We start from the raw sequence: 26,444 nt of genomic DNA, 5'->3' as shown, positions 1-26,444 counted from the left end.
TGAAGAGGGAAGCAAGACGCATTTGCAGAATGAAAAAAAAAGAGGCCGAAATGCGTGAGTATGAAGAGCTTGATAAGCTGGCCGACAGGGACAATGCTCGAAAATTCTACAAAAAAATGCGGCGGCTTACAGGTTTCAAAACCGGAGCATGCTCTTGTAAAACCCCTAAAGATGATCTAGTCACCGATGCCCACAGGATACTTAAGTTATGGAGGGAACACTTCTCCAGCCTGCTGAATGGAAGTGAACGTACAATGCCAGGAGAAGGCGAACCCGATTCCCCAATCGATGACGAGGGAGCAGACGTTTCATTACCCGACCATGAAGAAGTTCGAATAGAAATTACCCACCTGAAGAACAACAAAGCGGCGGGCAAGACAAAATATCTTTTGTCATCAAACAAGCTGACGTCGCACTCGCGACTTGGCTCTCACGTCACTGTTGACAGTTATAACTTCGAAGTCGTAGATAATTTGTCTATCTTGGAACCAGCGTAAACACCACCAACAATGTCAGCCTAAAAACCAACGTAGGATAACTCTTGCCAACAGGTGCTACTTCGGACTGAGTAGGCAATTGAAAAGTAAAGTCTTCTCTCGACGAACAAATGCCAAACTCTATAAGTCACTCATAATTCCCGTCCTGCTATATGGTGCAGAGGCTTGGCCAATGCGAATATCCCGTTCGATGGAACGATGAGCTGTATGAGATATATGACGACATATACATAGTTCAGCGAATTAAAAGGCAGCGCCTACGCTGGCTAGGTCATGTTGTCCGGATGGACAAAAACACTCCAGCTCTGAAAGTATTCGATGCAGTACCCGCCGGGTGAAGCAGAGGAAGAGGAAGAGCTCCACTCCGTTGGAAGGACCAAGTGGCTTCGCTTGTAATATCCAATTGGCGCCACGTAACGAAAAAAAGAAACGACTGGCGCGCTGTTGTTAACTCTGCTATAATCGCATAAGCGGTGTCTACGAAAAGAAGAAGAAAGTTTTTTTCGTCCAATACCAGGATTTTACTCCACGAGCTCAACAAATTTTGACCTCTCTATGAATTTGTACTTAATAACTAATATAAATTGTTTCAAATTATAAACCAAATAGTTCTTTTTATCAATTTCGCATTTTTTATTCTATTTTATTTTGCTTAACTACAACTGCTTGTTGTGTTTGTGAACCCCATTCCCACACCACATTACAGAACTACAAATCGCCAACCAAAATGCAGTTGGGTTGAAAACCGTAATAGGGGCATAATTTGCGTTGCTTATGGCACTCGGTACTCTGTAACACATTCGCATTGTAAACAGTGTTGTACGGTGTTTTCGTTGATTCATTTCCGATATACTAATTATAAATTCTGGCGGCCATGCAAGTATATTGTATTAATCTATGTATATAAATAAAAATGAATCGACAAAATGTATGTACGCTCATAACTTTAATACGACTGAACCAAATTTGATAATTCTTTTTTTAAAATGGTCGTTGAGGATCAGGGATGGTTTATGCGGAGAAAAAAATTCGAATAATTGCCGGAAAACCCCTAAAAACAGTCCTTTTCTTTTTCCCATACAAACGAATGAATGTTTGTTTATTAGTAACGCTAAGGGAACGACTGAGCCAATTTTGGTGAAATTTTCAGAAAATGTTCCATATGGATCGGGGAAGGTTTAGAAATAAACAAAACTGTATGCTTTTCGTGAGGAAAAGTCGAAAAATTGGATTATTCCAAAAAGTTAATTTTTTCCATACAATTTTTTTTTTTTTTTTCAATTATTTAAATCTTTCAAATTTGGCGTTTGCCTGAAAAATTTTTGACAATTATTCAGTGAAAATGTTATGTGTTTTTTACACAAAGTGATCAATTACAGATTGAAATTTGTCACGATGCCACGAAGAAGTCGCGCTAATATCGGTCGGCGTTCTTTTTGGAATCAATATAAGGCACACGAACGAGTACTCCCAGGATGGGATGATATACGTGCGGTATAATGGGTCGCGATCAATCAGAAAGCGATCGTCACGATGTCATAGCAAGACTTTTCAATAGCTTCGATGAACATTATCTTGAAGCAACGCATATATGGTGCTGTTAGATGCTAGATGTACTCTGTTGAGTGGCAAAAGAGAGGTTTGCCGCACGCACACATTCTTCTTTGGATGGTGGAAGGTGGTTACACCATATCAAATTGATGAAATCATTCAATAATGCGGCAATTCCTGATGCAAAAAAAGATCCAGTATTACACAAAGTGATGAAAACCAATAAGGTTCATGAACCTTGCGGACACCACACTTCGGTTTGTATGTCTGTCAATAAATGCACGAAACAGTATCCACGTACTTTTCTTTCGGAAACACAAACTAGAAATGATGGATATTCACTCTATCGGCGTCGCTCAACAGACGACAATGGCAGAACATTTAGCATTCAATTTAGAGGCGTGAGTATCGAAGTTGACAACACATGGATCGTACCATATTCGCCACTGTTGTCTAACATCACATTCAAAAGTCATGTCAATGTTGAGTATTGCAGTTTGGTGTAATCGATAAAATACATTTGTAAGTACGTCGCCAACGGAAGCAACATGGTGGTACTGGTCTTGATCGATACGGTCGATACGTGAACTGCACTAAAGCGTTTTGCAGGATATTTAGTTTTGCAATTCATGAACGTTTTTCGACTGTTGTGCGTCTCGCAGTTAATTTGGAGAATGGCCAAAGAGTGTATTTCAACCCAGGTAATGCAGTACAGCCAGTGGAAACATAGCCAGCAACAAAATTAACATTGACGAGTTTTTTCTCAACTTTTGTCAGTGATGCGTTTGTGAGAACATTGCTCTATTCGAAAAGAAAACAAGGCCAACCAGTAGATTGACATCCAGGTGTCTTATCAACTAATGCATTAGGACGAATTTACACAATCCACCAGAAAAACGACGATTGTTTTTACCTTCGGTTGCTATTGATTAATGTACGCGGTTCAACTTTATTTGAGTCACTGCTTACTGTGAATAGTTTGATGTGTGCAAGTTGTGGAAAAGTAAGCCAGCAATTACAAATGCTGGAACACGTTAATCACTGGAATGAAAATGAAGTTCGCATACTTTTCGATATAAACATCGACATTGTCAAAGTCATTTTACATCGTCTTCGCTAAAAATTGGAAATGGTACAATTTCGGTTGATACTTCCGGTGGTTCAATATCAATTCCATCTTCCCTTTATCAATTTACGAAAGATGAACTCATCACAAATGTTCGGACATTGGCCAAATTATCGTAACTACGATTTCTTAAGTGCACGCGCAATGTTAGCCGCCAAAAATACCGATGTTGTTGACTTCAACTGGAAGATTCAAAGTCAAATTCCGGGAGACTTGCGCTCATACAAATCGATCTATCGTCTTGACTATGAAGACGACGCCGTGAATTATCCAGTGGTATTCTTAAATTCTTTGGACAGGCTTGGTATGCCACCGCATCATTTGCGTCTCAAAGTAGGATCCGTCGTTATTATGTTTCCCCAATCTTCATGCGCCGAAACTGTGTAATGGAACCGACTGATTGTGACGCACCCATCGAATACAAGGGAACAGAATGCTTGATCCTACGAATTCCTTTGAGTTCTAACGATTTGCCATTTCAGTTCAAACGTATTCCGTTTCCAGTGAAAATTGAATTTGAGATGACAGTCAACAGGACCTAAAGATAGTCGCATAGTGTGAGGTATAAATTTGGAAATGCTATGTTTTTCACACGGCCGTAGCGTGCTCACGAGTTGGAAAACCATCTTTTCTGTACACCGGAACAGAAAAAGAAAAATGTTGGTTATAAAGCTGCGTTACTTTGAAAAAAAAAACATGAAATGATAAATTTAACTTTCTTTTCATTTCAAACTATATAATTTCACGCAGGACAACGGCTGCGGGGTCAGCTAGTCTTATATATATAAATGAAACCGTTTTCGTTGTCACGGCATCACGCGTGAACGGCTGAACCGATTTGGCTGATTTTTTTGTTGTATTTGTTATTATTAGGAGAAGGTTCTTATGTAAGAAAAAATTACGAAAGTTGCCGGAAAACCCCTAAAAACAGATCTTTTCTTTTTCCCATACAAACGTTTTATTTTCTATATACATACATACATACATACGAGTATGTACATATGTAAGTAAAAATGATTGTTTGTTTGTTAGTAACGCTAACGCTCGAGAACGGCGGAACCAATCTTCATGAAATCAGAAGTTGTTTGCTGTAGATCTGGAAAGGGTTAGGTAAAAAAAAATAATGTGGCAACTGATTACAGTTCAGAGCAAATTGTTGCTATTGGACTAATGAATATTGTATGTCCACATTGCAATGTATTGAAATTCAAAAATGGAGCCCCTGGATTGTGTTGCGTCAGCGGCCAAGTCAAATTGACGCCATTGGTACCACCACCAGAGCCACTACATTCATTGTTTTCCGGAAATGGGCCAGATTCTAATAATTTTTTGACTCATATCCAGCAATACAATAATTGCTTTCAAATGACATCATTTGTCGCAACAAAAGTTATTGGAGACAATTTTATGCCTACTTTCAAGGTATATAAGTATAATGGCAAACAATTTTATTTAGTTTTACAACCATATAGCTGGTGCAAAATATGTTGAGCCAGTGTTGTGTAGATGTGTTTACAAAGTGTTCCAATACTTGGTAAAGCCTAATACCTAAAACTGCCATGGAAGGCTACTGTTCAATGTTGAGATTTAGTTTTAATTTGAAATGATCTATAAAGTATTTTGGGAGTATTTTGCGAGCCACATGGTGGTACAAACAATTTGCTATACAATTACCTAAATACATATTTATATTCTTGCAAATTCAGGGTCAAATATATCATGGAACATCTTCCTTATTGCCAATGCCTAATGAAGACTATACATTTTTGCAAATATATTTTATGGGCGATTCAGCAAGAGAAGTTGATCAGCGTTGTGCACACAACAACTCAGTGAAAAGATCCATTGTGGAACAACTTCAAACATTTTTCCATCAACACAATGAATTAGTTGCATTATTCACAACTGCATTAGACCGCATGCCATCAGATAATCATAAAATTGTCATCAGAGCCGATAAGGCGCCTGCAGGACAACATGCTGGACGTTTTAATACGCCAACAATTGATGAAGTGGCTATTGTCGTCGTGGGAGAAAATTTAGAAAACCGAGACATTGTTTTACTTCGACGGAACGATCAATTTCAGCGTGTGTCTAAAACATATCGATCATATGATGCCTATTTTGGCAAGGTGAAGACGGCTATCATTTTTCAAGTAAGATGATAAATCCAGTTACAGGTAAATTAATTAACAATATATGTTTACCACATTAAAATATATGTTTACTAACTTAAAATTTATATTATCAAATTAATAACAAAAAAAATTGTTTATAAGTGCTGAAACGAACAAAAAAGTTAGTTCAATGAATTATTATTCATACAGACTAATGGTTCGGTAAAATGAGGACAACCACATCTTAAAGTGTCGGCGTCTATTTCACCAATATGCTGTGGATATGTATGTGAAAATTGAAACTGAACGATTGACATTTATCAGGTTGAACCAGGCAAAACTCCGTTCCGAGGAATATATTCATCTTCGGGATGCCATTAATGCTGATGGAAATGCACAGAATGTAGGCAGAACAACTATTCTCCCAGCAACATACGTCGGAAGCCCGCGACACTTGCATGAATATGCTCAAGATGCTATGTCCTATGTACGACATTATGGCACACCAGTCTGGAGAAGTGTTTTCCAAACAACTGCTCGATATTTGTAATGGTATTATTGCTGTTGATACATCATCTGGATACATTACATTCCCTACCAATTTTTGTAACTTTTATGAATCAAAGACCGAACTCATGGAGATGGTTTTCCTAAACATTGCTCAAAATTACGTAAATCACATTTGGTTAAGCGAACGTGTTATATTGGCCGCAAAAAATGTTGGTGTGAACGAAATGAATTTTCATATTCAAGAGAAAATAGCTGGCGAATTGAAGAATTACAAATCAGTTGATTCCATTACTAATGAAGATGAAGTTGTCAATTATCCAACGGAATTTTTAAATTCGCTGGAATTGCCCGGCTTACGACCTCATAATCTGCAATTAAGAATCGGATCAGTAATTATTATGTTACGGAACATAAACCCGCCACGTCTGTGTAATGGTACCCGGCTTGCGGTGAAGAAATTATTGAACGACGTCATCGAAGCCTCAATTTTGAAAGGGAAGTACAAAGGCGAAGATGTTTTAATCCCACGCATCCCTATGATACCGAACGACATACCATTCAGCTTTAAACGTTTACAGTTTCCAGTGCGGCTTGCATTTGCAATGTCAATAAATAAATCGCAAGGGCAGTCGATAAGTGTATGTGGCATCAACCTAGAAAATCCATGTTTTGCACATGGCTAATTATATGTCGCCTGTTCCCGTGTCGGAAAACCACCAACATTATTTATTTATGCGTCAGAACATAAAACTAAAAATATACACCCCTATCACGCATTTCGACTTGGATTGAAATTTTCTCCGTTTGGCGACTTTGGTATCATGCGTTCCGTTCCCGTTCAGTTCAACTTCGAAATTTACAATTCTGCCTATCATGCATTTCGATCGTAGCTCCGTTTTGCTAAGTTGCAATTTTGTTGGCGGAGAACTTTTTGTGTTTTTATTTTGCTGCGAAAATTTTATTATTTGCGTGATTTTTTTTTAATTTTCTAAAAATGTAAGTAAAACTTGTATTTAAAAGTTGTAAAACACACGATATTTCCAGTTTTAGTGATGTTTTTTGATATGCTTTCAGGTCAAAAACAACAACACCAGAGCAATATGGAAAATTGGCAGATATGATGGAGAGTAAGCTAGATATAGCCAACGGTTTCCACCAGGGTCCTAAAGAAGATGTGCAGGCTTTTTGGAAAGAGGAAGCATCAAATTTACTTGCCGTCATTTCTTCCTCAAACGTATCTAGGACATACTTGAATGCGTCCTTATTCAGACGAAAGTTTTTTTGAATCTAAATAAGTAAAAAAATTGTAAGAAAAATGTCTGCTTTCACTTGCAATTACTTACAGCCCGTCATTCATCTGGAAGGGATCGCACATATCTGTAATCTTTTCCTTTCAATTCTCACCCCAGCATTCTGAGATGCGCTGCTCTCCTCCTCAACCAGTAATATCGCCGCGGATAAAGATTCCATAGTTACGTTTAATAAAAATAATAACAATATAAAAATTTTACTTTTATTTATTTTCTTTGAACAGCAGTAATTTGTGTATTTTTGCTTTGTTATGTTCCAGTTTCACACTGCAAACAGCTGATTTCGAAAGAGTTATAGCTCTTCCCCTTCTTCTTTCAATCCAATTGCAACGCATGATATCTAATTTCGACTCCGGCGGAGCGTAGAGCGGGAACGTAATCGAAATGCATGATAGGAGTGATAGTTTATCAAAAAGCATTAGAATAGAGAGAAGCAGTGAAGGGTATAGAGGCTATTAGTTGCTTTCTAGAACGCGCGTGGTGTTGAGCTCATTGTTTACATATAGCGATTTGTAAAAATATAAGTGAAATTATGGAACCCTATGGAATAAACGCTATTATGAAAATATATATTTTGTTTTTCATTTAATAAAATTAGTAAAGTCCTCCTCAGGTATGGCGAGACCAGGGAAAACCATCTTCTCTGTACATTTACGCTCCGGAATAGAAATCAAAAAATGTTGTTTATCAAACTGCGTTACATTGAAAAAAATTTAGAAAAATCGAAAATAAAAGATTTTTAACACAACGTAAATTCAACTTTCTTTTCAATTCAAAACACATAATTTCACGCAGGACAACGTATGCGGGGTCAGCTAGTTATATAATATATTTAGGGGCTATACCAGTGTAACGCATGAAATATTAGGCGATTCTCGTGAATTTTTTTAAGAAAAAGTACGCGATTGAATAGTTCGAACTTCTTTGAACGTAATAAGGTATATTTTCAGCTATATTTTAAGATTTTTTTTACAAAAATGTTGAAAAGTCGTTTTTTTAATGCCAAATTGACAATTTCTAACCAATCAAAAAGATCGTAGGTCATTGTATAGCAAATGTAATTTGAAGTCGATCGGTCCAATTCTCGTTGAGTTATGATGTCAGCAATTTTGAAAAATGTCGTTTCGAGAAAAGAAAAGCGAATATATGTTTGCACATCCGAGCGGTCGCTCTTTAGAACGCTGCCATCCAAAACTATTCAAGATACGACCTTTATGGAAATATAAGCTATCGAAAAAGCAAATAAATTTTTTTTTTTTGAAAGTGTCGCACTGATATAGTTAAGAGCCAAAGCAGAGGTTGATGTATATTCGGCGTTAAATCATTTAATTATTTTCACTTAATTTCATAAAAAAAATCATAATGGGTATATCAGGGCTAACCGAAGATCTTTATTATTTATTTCCATTTACAGTGAACCCTCCCATAACCGGACACTGACGGTTACATACTTTTTTTCGCTTATGGGGGGTGTCCCCTTATAGAGGTGGACGAATTAAAACTATTGTTAAATAAATTAGATTTCTTGGTCATTATTTACAAATTTCATTTTTATTGTCAGATGTTTCATAGTTATAATAAATCGTACATATTTAGTGGGCGCATACTTCATTTAGGTCTTCGATTTCTTTATCAGATAATTCCTTTGTAACATTTTCGTCAATGACAATGTCAATATTATTGTCTTCTGTAGACGCAATTTCGTCAATTAACAAGAAGTCGCCGAAATGCTCCTTCCACATTTTAATTTAAAAGCTTTATCAAAGCCGATAACGTCAATATGGGAATATTGTCCTCTGCATCGAAGTCAGAAATTTCGTCCAAACTTTTTTGAAAAACAGTTTTTTTATTGTTTCCATTGTTACGTTGTCTCATGCAGTATTAATAAAATTAACAGCTTCCAAAATGTCAAATATTTTTTAAAGTTTGTTCATTGAAATGTCATTTACTCCAGTCATATATGTTTTATACTATTGCATCTGTAGTGACATTTGAAATACTGTATAATGCCCTGGTAAAGAGGCTGACAAACGGATGTTGTATTAGCAGGTTAAATAATCAAGTTTATGTTATTAAGTTGAATATTCTGAGCGTGAGTTGTGACATTGTCCAAAAGTAGCTCATTTTTTTATCAAACGTTAGTAGCCACTCACACGTAATTTCACGAGACATCCAAGCTTTCGATTTTTGAATTTCATTCAACTGGCGCCCTTCCTCAATCGCATTTTTTAAATGCTCGAGGGCATACCGCTTTTCCGATCACTAACGGTTTTTCTTTATCTTCAGCCATATTGGCACACAATAGCACTGTTAATCTTTCTTTTAATAATTGCTCCAACGCATTTTTCGTTCTTTAAGGCAAGAGTCTTATTTGCCAAATCACGGGAAAGAAGTCCAGTTTCATCTGCGTTAAATAAATATTCTGGTCTGTAGCCCAATAACATGTCTGCCAGCTTTTGTTTAAATTGATGCACATCCTCGAAATTAATCTCAGCAGATTCCCCACATACACTGTTGAACGTTGATGACGAAAAAGTTTGAACTCCTTATTGACCCGCAATTTGTTTTGCTTTTTTCTTTATAATAGGGGCCGACACTGGTATATTTTGATTTCTGGCTTCGGCAAACCACTCAAAACACAAATTGTATATTTTTGAGTCATCATTATTTAAACACTTTTTCTTTTTATTTACGTTATCTCCACTCAACCAGACCTTTTTAATGTCTTCCTTTTTTTCACAATAGTGGCAGCCTTTTTCCGAGTTCCCGAACAGATGAATTTTTTTTCTCCAACAGATTTAAAATTTCCATTTTTTCTTTAATACAAAGTATTTTCTTTTTTTGTGGCATCTTTTCCCGGATTAATTAATTAACACGACAAAACGATTTGCGACAAATCGAAGGAATCATAATTTTACGTACGTAAAGGCGAAAAAATACAAAACTACTTTTTATATTTTAATTATAACCTTGGGATTAACACTCCAGTGGTCGCGCCCCTTTTTGTGCCGTTAGTAGTCGCGCGTACTACATGTGTAGAACATTTTAGACATAAGGGTTTGAAACGAAATCAACCAAAAAATATTCATTTTAAACATATTAGGAACTTAAAATCAGACTTCTTGCGAATAGTTATTTGTAAAACGTAAAAGTATATACATACACAAGTGGTCTACTATTGTAGTACGCGCGACTACTGGAGTGTTAAACATTTTTTAGTTCAATCCGCTTTTTCGGATTTCCAAATTTTTTTGGATTGCAGTGTTTGGGATTACAATTTTTTTGATAATTTTCAATCCTGTTTTTGGGTTTAAAAATTAGTTTTAAGAAAGATTTTGGAGATTACAAAATAAAAAAGTTTTTATTCAAATCTTAATTCAATTATTTTTAATGCATTATTGCCACCCTTATGACATCAGCTTGAAAGTGACTCTTCTCTTATCGCTGGCGACTAACCCCTACAAAGCCCCTGCACGAGGGATTACAGTCTGCGCTAAATTTTAAAGTTGACGACATCACCAACAACCTTTCACAAATTCGCGATGATTTCTGATATAACTGCCTCTTGAGGTTTTCCTGAGTAGGCTGCAATATTTGAGCTGTATCAGATTTGTCGTAACACGGAACAAGCCGTTGCTATGCGTTAACGCTCACGTTCCCACATCAGGAAACAAACAAAATCTAAACATTTTTTTCACTATATAATATTCAAAGAGAAGGATAGAGATATTTTGTTAGTGGCAATATCTCTGGATCAGGTCAACAAGTTTTCAGCCCATTTAGAAGATTTTTCAATATAAACATTGCTGTGGGTGCAATAGTTTTTGTTAAAAAAAACTCTGACACTTGCAAGTATCTCATACAAAATTAGATCACGAAAATCTCAGAAATGTATTAATCGGATATGAAATCTTATTTTAACGAACGCTGCACCACTCACAGAAACACGTCGAGAGAAAATGTTTGTCCTGACTCTCCAGGTGCTCGGAGGCGCTCAATCGTTAGCTAGGAACGCCCTCTACCGAATTAGATCGGTGCGCGCACGCTCCAAACAATCCCTATAGACTAGTTTGGTTCACCTAACGGTTGTTTGTACCATCCTAAACAAATCGCGACCGACATAGAGGTATATATATATAATTATAAATGATCGTTACGACAAGTCAAGTTGAATTTAGGGTGACTTTCTATCCATCCATCTGTGCGAGTGACAACTTGAGTAAAATAGCGATGAAACAATCAATAAACTATACATATGAGCTGTGTCGACCAGACTTGATAAGGAACTATTTTAACCCCCCTAAAATGATCAGGTTGAAAACTGCTCAAAGTGTGATACATTCCTAAATAAACATGTCAGAAGCATAAAATTTTACTGCTAAAATGGAACTGTTTCAGGGCATCCGTAAAAATTGAAAAATGGGCGTAGCGCAGCCTACCTTTAAATGAAATTTCACAACTCAAGAACTACTCTACCACTTTCAACAATTTCTATGCGTAACATTATATTTGTATTTTATCACAGAGTGAGAATATGCGAAATCACTTACTTCCCATTATCACAAATTTAAATTCCATGATTCTTTCACTATACAGTACATAAAGTACATTATAGAAATAAAATTTTGCACACAAAATATATTTAAAGTATACAATTCACGCTCAACAAAAACGAAAGCTCTGAATTCCTGTGTAACCGAACATTTCATACTTTTTTAAGTTGCCAAAATAAAAGCGGGGAGAAAAACTTCAAATAACTTAAAAAAACTTTATTTTAAAATTATTGCAAAAGCAATTTTGTATTTTATTAGCTTGTTTTATAAGTCGCACACTAAAACAGTTTTATAACTATATTTTTCTTCCCCTCAGCGAAAATTATATAAAGTCATCATCAACTAGGTTAGGCTAGTTCATTAACTAAGGTATATCTGACACAAAATCAATCGAAAAGGTATACTATGTTCGGACCGATTTTGAAAACATTTTGAAAAAACATTTGTGGGTTGTGGAATCTAAGTCGTTCGGACCGACAATGTGTGCTTTCGATGAGTTTTCACTGCCAACTATCAACAGGGGCATTCTCTTGCTCTTGCAAGATTGCACAATAACACAAAATGCAAAAATCCTATACCGAAAAATGCAAGGCCAAGAGAGTACCAATTGCGGAATCTAGTGATATATGACGGCACGAAAATAAACATGGGTTTGGTCTGACATATTTTACAGCCATAGCAAATAATTTTCTGCGTGTGTTTGTTGTTGTGCCGTTGCACCAAGAAGAAAATTCGTGCACCGTGCAAGGGTTTTGCAAGAGCGAGAGATTAGGGGGAGATGACAATATCAAGTGACAGTAGTATACGGAATGCAAACAAATATCAAGTGACAATTTAGGCCCGGCAAAATATGTCTTCCAATAAAATCGATTAAACTAGAGCAGGCACCGATTATAATGAGTAGAATGTAAGTTTTCAAGTAGTTTTCAGCGAAAACTGGTTTTCAATGTGTTTTCGTTTGACAGATTTTACATGGACGAAAACACAAGTTTTAGGGCGAAAACCAGTTTTTCCCACGAAAACATTTTTTCATTGTCGGTCCGAACATAGCATAACTTAATTTCACTAAAATATCACATATATTGACCAACATAAAAGGTTTAAATAGGCAAAAAAGTTCTGGCCTGACTGCGAAAACTTTTGGCATTAATCAGGTATACGAGACAACAAAATATAACTTATAAACTGGTTGAGATATTCGGCGTATGGTTTGTTAGAATAACGAAAATGATGACATGGCAATTTCGGTAATTCGTGGAACAATTTAACATACTTTCAGCATTAAACTAAAGTATATCCATTAAGATACGTTTAGTTAATTTTGCAAAAATATTTTACGTATTAAACAATAGGCGTGTTTTATTTGACCAACAAATTAAGCTTGATTAAAAGTATACAAAATTTATGTTTAATAACAACAAATTTTGTTTGTATTTTCACAATTGGTTATTGGTTGATTATAATTTTTATTATTATAAATGGTATACAATTTAATTTTATAGATAGATGTCAACACACGGGGCGGCGAGAATCCTATTCCGACTTGCTGGAGCTGGCGATCGAGCTTTTACGGATGGAAGTGGAAAAGTATAATCGAGGTTGAGTAGAGGTGTTGACGCGGCGCAGTGTCTCAGCGAATGTACATAGTTGATGATCGAATAGTTGACGTGTTGATAGGCGAAAGGCAGGTGACGAATTGACCTGTCGAATTGTTTAGGACGAATTGAAACAGCTTCCCCGTTGTCCATTGCTTTTGTTGGTTGGGTTGGTGCGAGTGTGGTGTGTTATATTGTAGTGGCATCCTGTGGTGAATTGTGCTGTTTCATTAGGATGGACCAGTTTTATCGGGTAGAAGGGGTGGATGCTTAACTCACTTAAACAAAGCTATTAGCTAATTTTGTAAGGAAGACTTAGCCAACATAATTATGACAACTACCATAGCTTGTATATTGAACTAGAGGCATTGCCAGTTCATCGCCTTTTTTCATTCACAATAACTATGATTTTTCTAAAAAAAAAATTAGTTGGCAATAACGATTAAGTTCACTTTGACGGTTGAAAACGTAAACAAACCAAAAATACAAAATTTTGTGGTTTGTTAAAGTTAAAATTAATACAAATCTGAACATTTATTTATATTTTTTTGTATTAATATCATCAAATGAACAAAATAGATATATTGTTACAAAAGTAGTATTAAGTTGAATTTGTATTGATATATGCATCCCTTATTATGAACAATAGCTGTAGGTATATGGAATAGCATTTGTCTCGTTGTAGACATCTGGCGCCGCGGCTGTCTGCTTGTCGAAACAATAGACATCTGGCGCCGCAGCCGTCTGCTTGTCTGCATTTGGCGCCGTATAGCATTATGTTCTTGTAATTTCCAGACGCAATATTCTAGAAGGACACGTCGGCATCAGCGAGAAGTGCGTGGCTATATAAGCCGTGGCAGCGCCAACGTAATCAACCAGTGCTAAGAGTAAACTGCTATAGTGTAGACGAGTTGTAAAATAAAAAGATTTTGTTGAAGTGAATTAAACGGGTTTATTTGTCAATCCAGAGATACGAACCTAGTAAAGTAAACTAGTAAGGAGTAAAATCGTAACAATTGGTGTCAGAAGTGGGATTGTCAAATAATCCAAATTCAAGATGGTTAAATTCGGAGAATTGAGAATTCAGCAATTAAAAAAGGCAAAAGGCGGATCTGCAGACACGACTACGTAAAGCAATGGAAGCGGATGGAATTAATGTGTACGAGTTCGAATTTGATGGGCCAGAAACTTCTAGAAGAAAAAGTAGAAGAACAACGAACATCATCGAGTGTGGACATGAACATGCTGTTAGTGGCTATACAGAAAATAGCTGAAAATACAGAAAATGCAGTGCAAACAGGAAATCGCCTGGCACAGCAAATAGCTGAAAATGCAGAAAAGGCAGTGCAAACAGAAAATCGTCTGGCACAGCAAATGACGCAAATAGCTGAAAATGCAGTGCAAACAGGAAATCGTCTGGCACAGCAAATGACGCAAATAGCTGAAAATACATCACAGTTAGAGTCTCGTCTTACACAACAAATGACTGAAAATAATACGCAGTTAGAAAAGCGTTTGGTACAACAGATTACAGAAAGTAATACACAAGTGCAACAGAAAGTTTCAAAATTGGAAGACGAATTAAGCACGTTAAAAAATGACGAAGAAAATTTGAAATCAGAAGTTCTTCATTTGAGTAATCGGATGCGAGAACTGCAACTGCATGGCCCTGCACCATCAACAAATAATCCAAGATTGAAGGCACCCACATTCGATGGAAGTATTCCATTTCAAATTTTCAAACTTCAGTTTGAAAAGACAGCAATGGCCAATAACTGGAATGCAGCGGACAAAGTAGCGTCCTTGTTTGTATCATTGAAAGGACCTGTGGCAGAAATCCTTCAGACTATTCCAGACTGTGAACGGGACAACTATGAGACATTGATGAGTGCGATAGAAAGACGATATGGTAGTGAGCACCGGAAACAAATATACCAGATCGAACTGCAAAATAGGGGTCAGAAGATGAACGAGTCATTGCAAGAGTTCGCAACTGAAATAGAACGACTGGCTCATTTGGCAAATGCAGATGCACCTGTGGATTACATTGAGAGGGTAAAAATTCAATGTTTCATAAATGGAATTCGTGATGTGGACACCAAACGCGCCACATATGCATTGCCAGAAAGAACATTTGCTAAAACGGTTTCGCACGCCCTCACATAGGAAACAGCTTCCCTACTAAGTAAACCAGCACACAAAGTACAAAGGGTTGAAATGGAACAACCGGCGCTGATGGAAGAAATATTGAAGACTCTGAAGACAATTGCTGCACCGCGAGTAAATACAACAGGCAGATGTTTCAACTGTGGAAAAGCGGGTCACTTTGCCCGAAATTGCAATATAAAGGTAAACCCATCAAAACGGAAACAACCAACAAAACACCGAAAGGGGATTCACCACAAAAATGCGCATGCATTATCACGTCGCCGTTGTCCACTGGAATGTAAACATTGCTCCAAATCAGAAGGAAAAGAAGGTATAATCGACGTGCGATTACTGAATATAGAACCTGAAGATGATTGGACTCCTCACCGCATCAGAATCAATCGGCTGGAGGACCCTGATCTTGCAAAGCTGGTAGTGGCCAAAGAAAATGGGGTACAACCACCAAAGGAACAAATAAGTAGCGAGAGTCCAACTGCAAAAGCATATTGGGCCCAATGGAACAGCATAAACCTCGTTAATGGATACCTTCATCGTACCTGGGAAAGCGAAGATGGCAAACAGTCTCGTCTGCTGATCATAGTACCGAAGTCCATGATCCCGAAAGTGTTGAAAGAATATCACAATGGACCTAGTGGAGGGCACCTTGGAATTACAAAAACTATAGAGAAGATTAAACAACGGTTCTACTGGATCGGTTGTCGAGATTCCATAGCAGATTGGATAAGTAATTGCGTAGAGTGCATGGCAGCTAAAGGTCCTAAAGCCAAAAGTCGCGGTAGGCTACAACAGTACAACGTGGGATCACCATTTGAACGAGTCGCAATGGATGTTGCAGGTCCGTTCCCAACCAGTACGGCCGGAAACAAATATCTACTGGTTGTCATGGACTATTTCCGTAAATGGCCAGAAGTATATGCCTTACCAAACCAAGAAGCGAAGACAGTAGCCGAAGTGTTTGTAGAAAATTGGGTAACAAGGTTCGGAGTGCCCGTCGAATTACACTCAGATCAAGGCAGGAATTTCGAATCTTCCATTTTCCAAGAAGTCTGTACATTATTGGGCATCCACAAGACACGGACAACAGCGTTACATCCACAATCAGATGGAATGGAGATCAACCGAACGCTCGAAGAACATCTGCGGAAAATCGTTGATAAAGATCAACGGAATTGGGACAAGTGCATCCAGATGTTCCTGCTGGCGTATCGTTCAGCGAAGCACGAGACAACTGGTTACACGCCAGCAAAGATTATTTTCGGATCTGATCTGTGACTCCCTGCTGATCTTAAGTTTGGAACGAATCCTACAGCTGTAAGAAATGATGGAGATTATTGTTCTGCCTTAAAGGAAGAAATGAATGAATTGCATCTAATGGTAAGACAGCATACGCATCTGATGAGCAATAAGATGAAGGACCGGTTCGATCAAGCGGCAAATTCAAAAGGTTTTGAAGAAGGTGATCTGGTCCTGTTGTACAATCCACTTCGAAAGAAAGGCTTGTCCCCGAAACTGCAGACAGCCTGGGAAGGACCCTATATGGTGATGAAACGATTTAATGACGTGGTATACCGCATACAAAGAAATGGAAAAGCACGATGTAAAATGAAAGTAGTACATTTGGAGAGGCTCGCCCCATTTGGTTCAAGAGGATTTGTGCCTAATCGGGACGATTAGGCTTTAGTGGAGGGCAGTGTTACAAAAGTAGTATTAAGTTGTATTTGTATTGCTATATGCATCCCTTATTATGAACAATAGCTGTAGGTATATGGAATAGCATTTGTCTTGTTGTAGACATCTGGCGCCGCGGCTGTCTGCTTGTCGAAACAATAGACATCTGGCGCCGCAGCCGTCTTCTTGTCTGCGTTGGGCGCCGTATAGCATTATGTTCTTGTAATTTCCAGACGCAATATTCTAGAAGGACACGTCGGCATCAGCGAGAAGTGCGTGGCTATATAAGCCGTGGCAGCGCCAACGTAATCAACCAGTGCTAAGAGTAAACTGCTATAGTGTAGACGAGTTGTAAAATAAAGAGATTTTGTTGAAGTGAATTAAATGGTTTTATTTGTCAATCCAGAGATACGAACCTAGTAAAGTAAACTAGTAAGGAGTAAATTCGCAACAATATTTATATAGTATACTAGCTGACCCCGCAGCCGTTGTTCTGCGTGAAATTATGTGTTTTGAAATGAAAAGAAAGTTAAATTTACCATTTAATTTTTTTTTTTTCAATGTAACGCAGCTTGATAAACAACAGCTTTTGGTTTCTGTTCCGGTGTACAGAAAAGATGGTTTTCCAACTCGTGACCACGTCACGTATATCTGGCCGTGTGAAAAACATAGTATTTTCAAATTTATGCCACACACTATGCGGCTATCCTTGTGTCCTGTTGATTGTCATCTTAAATACAATAATCACTGAGAACGGAATACATTTGATCAAAAATGATTAAAACTCAAAGGAATTCGTAGGATCAAGCATTCTGTTCCCTTGTATTCGATAGCTGCGTCACACTCAGTCGCGTTCCATTACCCAGTTTCGGCGCATGAAGTTTGCGAAACATAATAACAAAAGATCCAACTTTGAGACGCAAATGATGCCGCGGCATACCAAGCCTCTCCAAAGAATTTAGAAATTGCACTGGATAGTTCACGGCGTCGCCTTCATTGTCAAGACGATCGATCGATTTGTATGACTGCAAGTCTACCGGAATTTGACTTTGAATCTTCCAGTTTAAGTCAAGAACATTGGTACTTTTGGCAGCTATCATTGCGCGTGCACTTAAAGAATCGTAGGATTTGAAGGCTAATCTTCGCGAAAAAAGTGCGAACTTCAATGGCATTCGAAGTAGCTATCGCATCGTCAATCGTTTGATTCCAGTTATTATCATGTTCTAGCAATTGTAATTGCTGGCATGATTCCCAAAAAGTTACACACACCGTACCATTCACAGTACGCAATGACTGAAATGAATTTTAACCGCGTACATTTATCAAAAGCAACCGAAGGTAGAAACAATTGTCGTTTTTCGGTTGGATTGTGTAAATTCGTCCTAATGCATTAGTTGATAACACACCTGGATGTCCATCTACTGCTTTGCCTTATTTTCTGTGTAAACATTTCTTTGACGATGCATTCTATGTATAATATCAAGGTATTTCCGAATGTCTTCGCAAACGGATCATTGACAAAAGCTGAACAATTTTGTTGCTGGCGGTGTTTTCACTGGCTGTACTGCATTACCTAGGTTGAAATACACTCTTTGGTCATTCTCCAAATTAACTGAGAGACGCACAACAGTCGGAAAACGTTCATGAATTGCAAAACTAAATATCCTACAAAGCGCTTTAGTGCAGTTCACGTATCGACCGTATCGTTCAAGACCAGTACCACCATGTTGCTTCCTTTGGTGACGTACTTACAAACGTTAGTTATAGATTACACCAAACTGCAATAGTAAACATTGATATGAGCTTTGAACGTGAATTAGAAAATAGTGGCCAATATAGTACGATTCATATGTTGTCGACTTCGATATTCACTCTTCTAAATTGAATGCTGAATGTTCTGCCGTTGTCGTCTGGTGAGCGACGACGATAGAGTGGATATCCATCATTTCTAGTTTGTGTTTCCAAAAGAAAAGCACGTGGATACTGTTTCGTGCAGTTATTGTCAGACATACAAACCGAAGTGGGATTGTGGTGTCCGCAAGGTCCATGAACCTTATTGGTTTTCATCACTTTGTGTAATACTGGATCTTTCTTTGCATCAGGAATTGCCGCATTATTGAATGATTTCATCAATTTGATATGGTGTAACCACCTTCCACCATCCAAAGAAGAATGTGTGCGTGCGGCAAACCTCTCTTTTGCCACTCAACAGAGTACATCTAGCATCTAACAGCACCATATATGCGTTGCTTCAAGATAATGTTCATCGAAGCTATTGAAAAGTCTTGCTATGACATCGTGACGATCGCTTTCTGATTGATCGCGACCCATTATACCGCACGTATATCATCCCATCCTGGGAGTACTCGTTCGTGTGCCTTATATTGATGCCAAAAAGAACGCCGACCGATATTAGCGCGACCTCTTCGTGGCATCGTGACAAATTTCAACTGTAATTGATCACTTTGTGTGCAACACACATAACAATTTCACTGAATAATTTTCAAAAATTTTTGAAACAAACGACAAATTTGAAAGATTCAAATAATTGAAAAACAAAACAAAAAAATTTAAAAAAAAAATTGTATGAAAAAAATTAACTTTTCGGAATTTTCCAATTTTCCGACTTTTCCTCAAGAAAAGCATACAGATTTTTTTTATTTCTGAACGTTTCCCGATCCCCACAGAACATTCTCTGAAAATTTCATAAAGATTGGTTCAGTCGTTCTCTTAGCGTTACTAATAAACAAACATTCATTCGTTTGTATGGAAAAAAGAAAAGGGCTGTTTTTAGGGGGTTTCCGGCAATTATTAGAATTTTTCTTGCCGTAAAAACCGTCTTTGAACCTCAACGAACATTTAGAAAAAAGAATTGGCCAAATTGGTCCAGGCGTTGTTGAGTTATGCGCTTACCAACACATTTTGCGATTCCTTTTTATATATAAGAATTAATATACTGTTTACAATTTAAAAATTCAAAAAAGCATTTTCTCCACATCAGACATTTTGAAACAAATTCAATATCAACTGACTGTTCCCGTCCCGCATTACCAACACACTTCGTTAAGCGAAAATATAAAATAAGCTAAATGCCTTTTATTTGTCCATGATTTAGCTATTAGCTTTTGATGGTCAAATAAAACATACATATATGTGGTATAAAGCCAACCAAAAAAAATCTTATAAAAGGTATAAGAGAGATTGGGGTAGCATTGACCTGATTTTATCAATTTGTCATTACTATATCCTATGAACAGAAAAATATGCTCTCTGAGTTTCATTAAGGTATCTCACATACCATCACCAATATATGTATATATATATAGTATTATATCAAGGGCAAGTTTTCATCGATTTCTGAATATAGCTTTGTGTTGTATGTAAAACAAACTGGTCTTGACTTTGACCTAAAATTCATATTCCAGATATTATGACTTCCATTTTTTTTTTGTCATTTCCCTCATATACTCGGTATATTAATTTAGCCCCTATAGATGTGTTTATATGAGTTTATATCACATATACCTCATTTAAGTTAATTAGAATGATTTTAAAATAAATTATGCACACACGAAGCAAAATGTACTCGTACTAGTGAAACTGAGTGAGTCTACGACTTACTTATAATATACAGGGGTGTTGTGGAATCTGATAGATGTCGGAATCAGAATTGAAACCGATCAAAAAAAGCAGTAGGTGTCATGAATTCAGATATTATTGGTTTGATATTCGAAACAGAATTTGTATGGGTTTTGGACGTCACGGAAACCAATTTTATCGGTTTTGCTGTCAGAAACAAATCAAGATAGTCGCACACAGTTTTGAAATAGAAGTTAAGAAATCAAGTTATTTTATTGTTACGAATTAATTTATCTTTATTTCTATAGAAGAAAACATAAGAATAAAACACAAAATGTCTTAATTATTGAGTTTTCGAGAAAAAATCCTGATATTTAAGAGGGAAGCTTGCTTTAGAGGCTTAATAAAATCGATTTTTTGAGGTTTTTTTTTTTGGGAGGGAAATAAATAACACTGGGGAACAATGTGAAACAAAATTTTTGTTGCTTTCGATTTTACAGCTGTTTTAGAGTTATTTAGACATGTTAAATTCAAATCTGAAGTCAGTTTTCTTCTATCACGTCAAGTTTTTTTGCAACAGCTGCCTAGATCATAAAACGGGGTACACTCTTCTATAGACGGAAGTTTAATTTTTTTTTATTTGGAATAAGTGAATATCGCTGTAGGAGAATAGCAGCAGGTTCATGCTTGTAACGACAATCGTCTAGACGGTAGTTGGGACAAGTATGAACCTTTCGTTGGTGACCTACGGCGTCATTCTCTTCTTCCCATACGAGCAAGTTCAGTTTCGCGCGAGATTGTGTGGTGAGACGTTGTTTGTGCTCTTACGTTACGTCCGGTTTTATAATAAGGATTTTTTTTACATTTGTTTCTGAGAACAGCTTCTCTTTCCTTTAGATCATGTCTGTCTCTGGCATTTCACGTCGAAGGTGCATAAACAGTGCTGATTCGTTTTGCTATATTTGTGGCAGTTTTATTATTCCAAGTCAAATCAGAAACATTAGTCCATTTGTCAGGCAAGCCTATTTAGCGTATTTTAAAATGAAAATCGGTGATCAGGATAAAGCTTGGGCCCCTCACAAGGTGTGCAAGCAGTGTGTCGAGAGTTTACGAATGTGGATAAGGGAACATGTGATAAAATGCCATTTGGTATACCAATGAGTTGGCGAGAGCCCAGAGATCATTCAAGTGACTGTTATATCTGTGTGTGGTGAAAACGTCAGGTTATAACAAAAAAATAAAATAAATGTAACATAGAGTATCCTAGTTTACTATCGGCTATACGCCCAGTGCCTCATTCAGTTGAAATCCCAGTGCCAGTTTTCGAAGAACTACCCCTATCAGAAATACAAGAAAGCGTGTGAGATGATGACTCAAGTGACTCCAACGATGAAGACTTTGAAATTGAAGACGACTCTGCTCGAAAGGGATTTGATCAGAATGATTTGGCACGAGATTTGGGACTATCCAAAAAAGCTTCAGAACTGATGGCATCCAGAATGTATGAGAACTTGCTTGAAAAAGGAGCTACGGTATCCTACTTTCGATCCAGAGAAAGTGAATTTTCGCCATACTTTCGAAATGACTCAGGATTTGCGTATTGCTGTAACGTACAAGGTTTGATGAATGTGTTGGGAATTCCAACATATAACACAACTGAATGGAGACTTTTCATATACAGTTCAAAGCGGAGCTTGAAGTGTGTACTATTACACAATGGAAATGTCTTTGGTGCAGTTCCAATCGGCCATTCTGTTCGTTTACAAGAAGTATATAAAGACATAGAGTAATTGATTTGCTGCAATATGACATGCACAAGGGGATCATCTGTGTTGACCTTAAAATGGTCTGCTTCCTTCATGGTCAGCATATAAGGCTTGGGCTCATGAAACAGTTTGTTAAAACTTTGTTCTCTGAAGGGGACTGTTTCAAGTATTTAATTTTGGCATTTCTTGGACTGTCTTTTGAAAAGATAAAGGCTGGTGTATTTAATGGTCCACAGATTCGGCAACTCGTTGAAGATGAACATTTCATCGAAACAATGATAGAACTCCAAAAGAACGCTTGGTTGGCATTCAAAACCATTATCAAAGATTTTCTTGGAAATACTAGAGCAGAGAACTACATTGACATTGTCAACTAACTCTTGGAGAGTTTCAAAAGGCTAGGTTGCAATATGAGCATCAAATTGCATTTTCTACTTAGTCATCTCGCCAGTCAGTAATGAGCAGGGAGAGCGTTTCCACCAAGACCTGCAAACCATGGAGGCTCGGTATCAGGAAAGATGGGATGAGCACATGATGGCTGACTGTTGTTGGAGCATCAAGCGAGATTGTCCACAACTGAACACTCCAGAAAGAGTTATCTTCTTCTTTACTGGCGTAGACACCGCTTACGCGATTATAGCCGAGTTATAAGAGACAATTTTTACCGTAATATTGATGTCCGGGTTTGAGAAAACCATATTATCCCTTCTACAATGACAATTTCACTTTACAAAAAATGTGATTTAATAGCATTTGTTTAAATTAAATTACAATTTGTGAACAGTATATTCAGTATAATTTTTCATCTTTACTTTGTTTCGTAAGAATTTTTTAAATGACTATTGGGAAAAATAGGGTATTCTGTAGCTTAAAAAGTTGATGTGCTAGACAAAAAACGAGGTAATTTTTGGATTCAGAGGCCAAAAGTGACTCAAAAACAAGTATTAAATCGAAGTCAACAAAAATTGTGTTCCCCAGTGTAATTGATTAAAGCAAAATTTCAAGGGCTTATAGTTATATATTTAAACATCTTCCGAAAATTTTTTTGATACGAAATCTTTTACATTTTGGCTTTGGGAAGCAGATTCTTCTCGCATGTTCATATGCCACACGGCGGGTAGGATGCAGGTCGAGATTTCTATCGCAAACAAAAAATTTAAAGAGATTCATATTATTTAATAACTTATGTTCAAATTAAACTGGGAAAGTAAGAAAAAACGTGAAATTCTAAAAAATTTTAAGATTTGAAAAAAGTGGTTTTGGATTAAAAAAATTTTATTTTAAATATATGTTCATACTGAACTCTTCTTAGTTTTTTTAGTTTAAGTAGAAGATAATTTAATGCCAAAGATAATAAACTTTGCTCCAATTCCATATGACGTTCAGTTTTTTTTCTACCCTGCCCGCCAATTAAGAAAAATCGCAAAAATGAAAAACGAGAAGTCGCGCGTCAAAGTTTTCGCTTTCTGCCCAAACGCTCTTATACAGATGTATCTGCTAGACGCTCGGTCATTATTTCCCTTCTAGCTTCGACAAAATTTCGAATTCCCATCTATAACTTTGGGGAAATATTCTTAATAATTTTTAAAGAAAAATTAAAATTTTTAAATGTTTTAAAGCAGGCTCTCCTCTCAAAGAAGATTTACAAAACAATAAACGTAATTTAACACCCAAATTTGTCTTTATTCATTCGATAAATATTATCTCTTAAAATCTTTCTTTAATTCGGAACTCATTAAAAACTTTAAAGGGATTGCTTCCAAATGTATTCATTTGCAAGTTTTGTCACATTAGTAAACAGCTGATTCGAATATTGGTTTTGCGTATGTTCGAAAAGACAAAAATTCAATTAGATTATGTGACACCATTTAAAATCAGAATTGGTTTGCAATTCTGACAGCTAAGCAATTCTGTCTTGGATTCCACAACACCCCTGATAGTTTAATAAAAAAATTTCTTTTTAATCAAATAATGCTATTAACTTCTTACTCAAAATGTTTATATGTTGTATATATATATACATTCCATTATTGTTGTATATATATACATACATTTACACAGAACTCCACTCCACATATCCTCAGTTTTGAGAGTATAAAATGGTCGGTTAGACACGAACTTAGCCCTTCTTTAGCTTATAGGGTAGTCGAAAGAGTCTTTTCGTATTTCAACTTCAAATATGTAGCATTTTGCTCGACCAAATTTTGCCATTAGAGACATTATTCCAATACCGTAAACATTTTCTGCTTTTTGGCGAAAAACTGCGACAAGTAATTTTCACAGGATTCTCTTGAAGCCAACATTACTCCATTAAAGGACTTCTGCATTGACTGACACAGATGGTAGTCGGATGATGCAAGTTCGGGGCTATATGGTGGACGCATCAAAACTTTCCAGACAAGCTTTCCCAGTTTTTGCCGAGTCACGAAAGATGTGTGTGGTCTAGCGTTGCCCTGATGGAAGACGAAACCCTTTCTGTTGATCAGTTCTGAGCGCTTTTTCTCGACTGCTTGCTTCAATCTCATCAGTTACTGACATTAAAATGTAGAATTAAACGTTCGACCAGCAGCTCAAAGTGAATGATTCTTAATCCCACAAAACACTCAGCATAACCTTTCTAGGCGTCTATCCTGGCTTTGCGGCCATTTGTTTTCTTTACCACGTTTGGACCATGATCTTTTTCGCACATTATAGTCTCATTTGATTCACTTTTCGAGTGAAACTTTGTTGTGCTACACGAACTGATGAAATTTTAAAATATAGCGAATTTCTTCATTATTTTCACTCATTTTTGAACAGCTGTAGCTTTTTTTCAACTTCCCCAAATTAATTTTCTTTCCAACACTATATAATGTGACACAATGAAAATAATTTTTCGACTATCCAATATTTTAATAATTGTTATCGATATGAAATTTAAACGTTAATGACTGAAAGCTTTTAAATAAATTAAAAAGTACATTACATTCAAAGAATGTTCTTTGTTTCATAATTTTTCCGACTGCATTTATTTAACTTATTAAAAAATGTTGCCTGAACAAGTGGATACCTTGCAGTGAGATTTATTAGGGGGGTAGTATGGTAAAAGAAACCTTTTTTTCAATAATTTTTTCACACAAATTTTTATTTGAGAGTTCAGGTTTTTCATATGTTATTCTACATGTAATATAGCTCAGAAAAAAAATTTTTTTCTCAACTTTTCTTGATATCTGGTGGAGCTATGGGTGACTGGAAGACGCCATCTTTAAAAGTGGTACCCACGATTTCCACTTTGTGGATGATCTGAAACGAACGGGATAAATTTTATTTTAGAGTACATATGAATATCTATCTAATGACCTTCGACTGAAACAATTCATTGATAAATAAACAAATAGTGCAACTTTTAATTTTTTTTGTTTTTTTTTCGCCTGTTTTTTGTTACTAATTGTGTCATATATATAGGTCTTTAGATAGCCAAGTATTTTCTGAAAATTCAAAAAAAAAATTAGACAAATCGGCCAAGGAGATTGGCTGGAATCGGGGTACCAGTTCAAAAAACACTCTTTCGAGAAAAAACGCGTTTAAAGATCCAGCTGTGCGATTTGAGTGCACGACACCTTGCGGCGGATCTCATTTTTAAAAACTTTCCATTACCATCTGAGTCAAAGGAAGGTTTCTACATTACCTTAATAATGGTTTAAAGTAATCAAAAAAGCAAAAAAAAACTTTCGATATTTTGAAAAATGTTTACCATACTACCCCCTTAAGTAGTATAAATTTTACAGATTTGCATTTGTACAGAGAGTTAATTTGCAACTTACTTGAACCAGAAATGCCTTCGTCGCCACTGCCAAGATCAGACATGTTATTGTTGTAAAAAATGTTTTAAATGTTGCACCTGATGATGTTTGGGTACATATATGTGCACATATAATTGTTTGTTATTGGTGTCCTTTCCTCTGACTTTAAAGAAAGCTGTTTTTTTCTTATATAAATAGTATATCGTATCACAGATACTTAC

At 36.6% G+C, this 26,444-nt stretch overlaps 1 protein-coding gene across 11 annotated transcripts in view; it reads right to left on the bottom strand.

The window, feature by feature from the left end:
* LOC105225047 (transcriptional activator protein Pur-beta) overlaps positions 1-26,444 on the bottom strand; it is a 72,525-nt gene that overhangs the window by 22,392 nt on the left and 23,689 nt on the right. For 7 of the 11 annotated variants that reach the window (XR_007423276.1, XM_049460776.1, XM_049460775.1 and 4 more), the window contains exon 3: positions 26,245-26,386. The exons of 3 other annotated variants lie outside the window; for them this stretch is intronic. Coding sequence is in view for 7 of the 8 variants with exons in the window: in XM_049460776.1 (XP_049316733.1) it covers positions 26,245-26,287 (43 nt within the window). In the remaining variant the exon portion in view is untranslated. Of the gene's footprint in view, positions 1-26,244; positions 26,399-26,444 lie in introns of all 11 variants that reach the window. One more of the 11 variants, XM_049460779.1, reaches the window with a different exon arrangement.

This window comes from Bactrocera dorsalis, chromosome 6 (assembly GCF_023373825.1).
Source record: "Bactrocera dorsalis isolate Fly_Bdor chromosome 6, ASM2337382v1, whole genome shotgun sequence".
Classification (NCBI taxonomy): domain Eukaryota; kingdom Metazoa; phylum Arthropoda; class Insecta; order Diptera; family Tephritidae; genus Bactrocera; species Bactrocera dorsalis.
The sequence above is the reverse complement of the archived record's forward strand: the minus strand, read 5'-3'. Positions and strand labels throughout refer to the sequence as shown.